The sequence below is a fragment of the Euprymna scolopes genome, chromosome 22 (genome assembly GCF_053919585.1).
Source record: "Euprymna scolopes isolate OS-2025 chromosome 22, ASM5391958v1, whole genome shotgun sequence".
In the NCBI taxonomy this organism is placed as follows: Eukaryota; Metazoa; Mollusca; class Cephalopoda; order Sepiida; family Sepiolidae; genus Euprymna; species Euprymna scolopes.
The window spans coordinates 105399570-105404246 of record NC_136503.1 but is presented as its reverse complement, the minus strand read 5'-3'; the positions used below and the strand labels follow the sequence as shown (position 1 = coordinate 105404246).

The 4677-nt window shown below is 37.4% G+C and overlaps 1 protein-coding gene across 1 annotated transcript in view; it reads right to left on the bottom strand.

The window, feature by feature from the left end:
* Window positions 1-3642, bottom strand: part of LOC145243620 (uncharacterized) — a 46060-nt gene extending 42418 nt beyond the window's left edge. Inside the window, exon 1 of the mRNA XM_080106640.1 lies at window positions 3434-3642. Within this exon, the coding sequence (XP_079962766.1) occupies window positions 3434-3626 (193 nt within the window). The 5' untranslated portion in view covers window positions 3627-3642. The remainder of the gene's footprint in view (window positions 1-3433) is intronic.
* Between the last annotated feature and the right edge of the window lie 1035 nt (window positions 3643-4677).

The window sequence follows — 4677 nt, the reverse complement described above, 5'->3', positions numbered from 1 at the left end:
AGAGGGAGAGAGAAAGGAGGGGAAAAGAGAGAGAGAGAGAGAGAGAGAGAGAGAGAAACAGACCGACAGACAGACAAATAGGCAGAGGATATAAGTGTTTGTTATTCTTATTTTCAAAGAAAGAGAGAGGGGGAGGGAGAGAAAGAAAGAGAGAGAGAGGGGGGAGGGGATCATTGAAGAGAGAGTGATAGATACCATATAAAATAAGAGGGGGGGGTCAAACAAAATATGGTGAGAGAGAAAGAGAGTGATATAGAGAAACTGTAATAGATGGGTCACGTTTTTATAGAAGTTACTCCAGACAAGGCGTGAAGGCACTTGATGTAATGGGCTACTAGGACAAAAGATTATGATTGTAAAAACAGTAATATCTATTGACATTAGTCTTTGAAAAATCAAGGCTTTAGGTGGAAGGGAAACAGCCAGTAAAAAAAGGGTTCCACAAGTTTGCAGTTCTTGGAAAGAAGCTGCTGGAATGGGAAGCTGTATTACAATCTATATATCTATAAAACTGCAATTGTGTGTGTGTGTGTGTGTGTACATTTCCCTACCAAACTACTCTATCAATTTTCAGTCTACAGACTCGAGATTTGATATAAGGGGTATTTAGATTTGAGAAAATCTTTTTAATTGGTTTTAGGCCAGAAATTTGGCTGTCAAGGGGTCAAAGTTCAATGATTTGACCTTTGAAAACTCTACCAAACTCCTCTGCCAATTTTGGGTCTAAACACTTGAAATTTTAGGTGGACATAGATCAAGCTTTTTAATTTCATTTGAGCCCAAAACAATAAATGTTAAGGGGTCAAAATTTGGGTCAAAGTTTTATAAAAAATTACCATCTGAGGTCTCTATCAAATTACTCAGCCAATTTTTGGTCTAAACATTTGAAATTTTACATAAAGTGTATTCAGACATAGCACAAGTTTTTTAATCAGTTTTTGCGTGAAAATTTTGCTGCTAAGGGGTCAAAGTTCAAAAGATTTTACCTTTGCGGTCTCTAGCAAACTATTCAGCAAATTTTGGGTGTAAACATTTGAAACTTTACATAAAGAGTATTCAGACAGGCAGCAAGCTTTTTAATCAGTTTATGGGCGAAATTTGGCTGCTAAGAGGTCAAAGTTGAAAGAATTGACCTTTGCAGACTCTATCAAATTCTTCGACCAATTTTGGGTCTAAACACTTATAATTTTAGATGTAGGTTACCTGGACATAAGTCACACATTTTAATATATTAATACATATGCACATAAAGATATGAACAGTACATAGGGCCCAAGCAAAGCCGGGTAGAACTGCTAGTGATGTATAAAAAACAGCGAATTGATGGAGAGCATTAGACCAACGAGTCAAATGAGTCAGACCATTTGACATAATAGTATTTGGAGAAAAGACTGAGACTAGCAACATCATGTCTGTGAGAGAAGGGTTGCAGAGAAGAAATGTCCAGAAGAAATTTTTTTGCTGGGCTTCTCGACAAGCTTACATTTATTTAGAACTTTCCTTATACTTCCTAGATTATGATATCTCCGATTCCATGAACAAAGCTTCTTTCTTAGAAGTGCATGCCTGTGGAACTCTCTTCCGTTTGCCTGTTTCCCACCTAACTACAACTTGGATGTCTTCAAGTCCAACATAAACAAATTCCTGATGAACCGCCCCCTTAAGTAAGACACTTTATCAAATCTCCAATACTAACGATTACTAGGATACTATCCAATTGATTACTGTACACGCAATAACCCTTATCCCCGAGTGGCTTCCGGGCCTTGATAAGTGGTGACCTCCATGTAAAAAAAAAAACAATAAATATCTGTGAATGGACGTCATCTCTACATTCATTTTGATTGACTTTTAAAATATTCCCTCTATTCCGTCCATTTGTGTGCTTGTTCGTCTTTTTCGTATAAATAAAGCAAAACTCATCGAAGCAAAGCTGTCAGCGGCCTTCCCGCTTTGATAAATGTGGGGGAAACCCTTCATATCAGACAATTGCTATTCATTTGAAAGTTCTCCTTTTTCAGAGGAAGCTGGTTTTCCCCAACATCGTGAGGAAACAAATAATGGCAGAAAGCTGAAAGCATAACTGGCCTTCAGCCAACGTTCATTTCTGCACCTGCGTGATTCTTAAATTATTTGTGCAAGTCTATCTATATAAGAGCCAGGTACGTCCAGGGATGGAATACTGTTGCCACATTTGGGCAGGAGCTGCTAGAAAGGACTTGTCCTGCCTTGATAGAGTTCAGGATAGACTCCGTAGCCTCGTAGGAGATGTCCTTTTCTCTTCTTTGCAGCCTCTATCTCACAGAGGAGATATTGCGAGTTTGTCTCTGATGTATCGTTATTTTCATGGAAAGTGTTCGACTGAGCTTCGGTCTATGGCCCCCCCCCCTCGCCAAACACTCGTCTAGCTGTAAACACTATCAATAATTCCCCCCACTCTTTATCTGTGCCTAAACCTAAACGTAGATTCCATGAACAAACCTTCTTTCTTAGAACTGCACGCCTGTGGAATTATCTTTTCTTTTTCCTGCTTTCCGGCTGACTACAATATGGTTGTCTTCAAGTCAAACGTAAATAAGCTCTTGATGAGCCGTTCCATATAAGTTATCAAATTTACCAAATTTTCATTACTAATGATTACTATATTGTCCAATTTCTACTGTACACTCTTTAACCCTTATCCTTGAGTGGCCTCTTGGCCTTGATAATGTGGTGATGCCTATGTAAAAAAAAAAAAAAAAAAAAAAAAAAGTCAAATTTTTTTATTATAAGATGGCTAAATTTAAAAGCTTTTCACTTCCTGTCACATCTTAGCGTAGCGGTAAGATGTAAGCTTTTCTTTCACTTTCTTTTCCTCCTTCGCATCACGGGTTCGAGTCTGCCTGCCTACTACCACTTTTTTTTTTATATCCAAACACCCGAGCAACGCCGGGCACCCCTGCTAGTAATATAAAAAAAAAAGATCAGCTATTTTGCACCCTTACTGAACCCAGATCAACTTGTAGATCAGCTGTATATTTCAACTGATCCAAAGGAGATGAACAGAAATGGTGTTAGTATAGATATTAATCTTCTGAATAATTTGTTCAGGAATGTATGGAAAAAAAAACAGTGTTGTGCCTAGAATAGAGAATGAAGAGACACTATGTAGAGTTACTCACAAGCTTTGATCAGAAAGAAAAAACCTTATAATGTCAAGAACCTTACCATAATTCTGAAGTTTGTGTTAAAGACCAGAATGCCACACTCTGTCAAACACCTTCTGTCAGACTAAAGCTAATTAAGCAATTAAAAGCGACATAGAAAACATCATGGAATTTCCGCAGAATCCAACAAGTAATAAATCATTTCACTGGGGTTCAGTATCAGGGAATCCAAAAGAGGGTTGATATGCCACAAATAAAATAAACTTATTTACAAAGTGTGAACTTACATTGCTGCGAGTCATCTCCGTCCGATAAATCCAACGATTCTTCAGGCACGCTACCATCTTGCTGTCCAGCTAAGCTACTTTGATCGGGCGTGGTGCACGTACTCATCCCTGGGGTGAAAGAACTCCGTTGGCTACTCGAGCGTCTTGTTAAACCTCCGTGTTGCTTGGACCTGTTGAATGACTTGTTCACCATCTGCTATAAGGTAGAGAAAAGACAACAGACAAAAGTGTTGTAGCGAGAATACCTGACCATGTGAGAGATGCTGGTAAAGTTTTTTTGGGGAGGATGGGCAAAAACAAAACGCTTGCTGCAGTGAGACATGATTTAAAAGTTCTCTTGGTAGAAGGTGAGTTTAAGTACATTTTTGGGTTTGTATTACTGTACACATAGATTCGAAAAAGTTGTCAAAAAACAAATATATAACAAATAAATGTTATCAAAGGCAAGATAAGTTACTTTTCTACCAAACTGGAGATATTTTTTGTGTTTTTATTCAATGTAACATGTTTATTCAGCTTGAAAAACGTACATTGTTTACTGATGTATTGGAAAATTCAAAATGGCGCCCGACTCTCTCTTTAACACGGTAAGTTTGGGAAAAGGTATTATAAATAATAAACTAGATAAAATACTATTAAAAAACAACCGAATATATGTCAAGTTATGTCACGGTAACATATGTTGAGCGAATTTTTAACAGTATTTTGTCTAGTTTATTATTTATAACACTTTTTCCCGAACTTACCGTGTTAAAGAGAGAGTCGGGCGCCATTTTGAATTTTCCAATACATCGGTAAACACTGTATGCTTTTCGAGCTGAATAAACATGTTACATTGAATAAAAACACGAAAATTATATCCAGTTTGGTAGAAAAGTAACTTATCTTGCCTTTGATAACATTTATTTGTTATATATTTGTTTTTTTGACAACTTTTTCGAATCTATGTGTACAGTAAAACAAACCCACTTTTTTTTTTTTTACACATGTTTGCAAAGCATATCGCCACTTGGATGTAAGGGGCTACTATTTGGGACAATGCCTAGGAAAGATTAACAAGATGTTGGTTTATGTTACATTTAAACTTCTGCATAACAGTACAGCCAGGGAAGCAGGCAGCAGGAAGGGAATTCCAAAGTCTAGCTGTTCTAGGGAGGAAACTATTAGAATGGAAAGCTTTCTGGCATTTAGAGATAACAACAGTGAAGGGGTGAGATCTTATTGCTAAACGGGTTTGTCGGGGA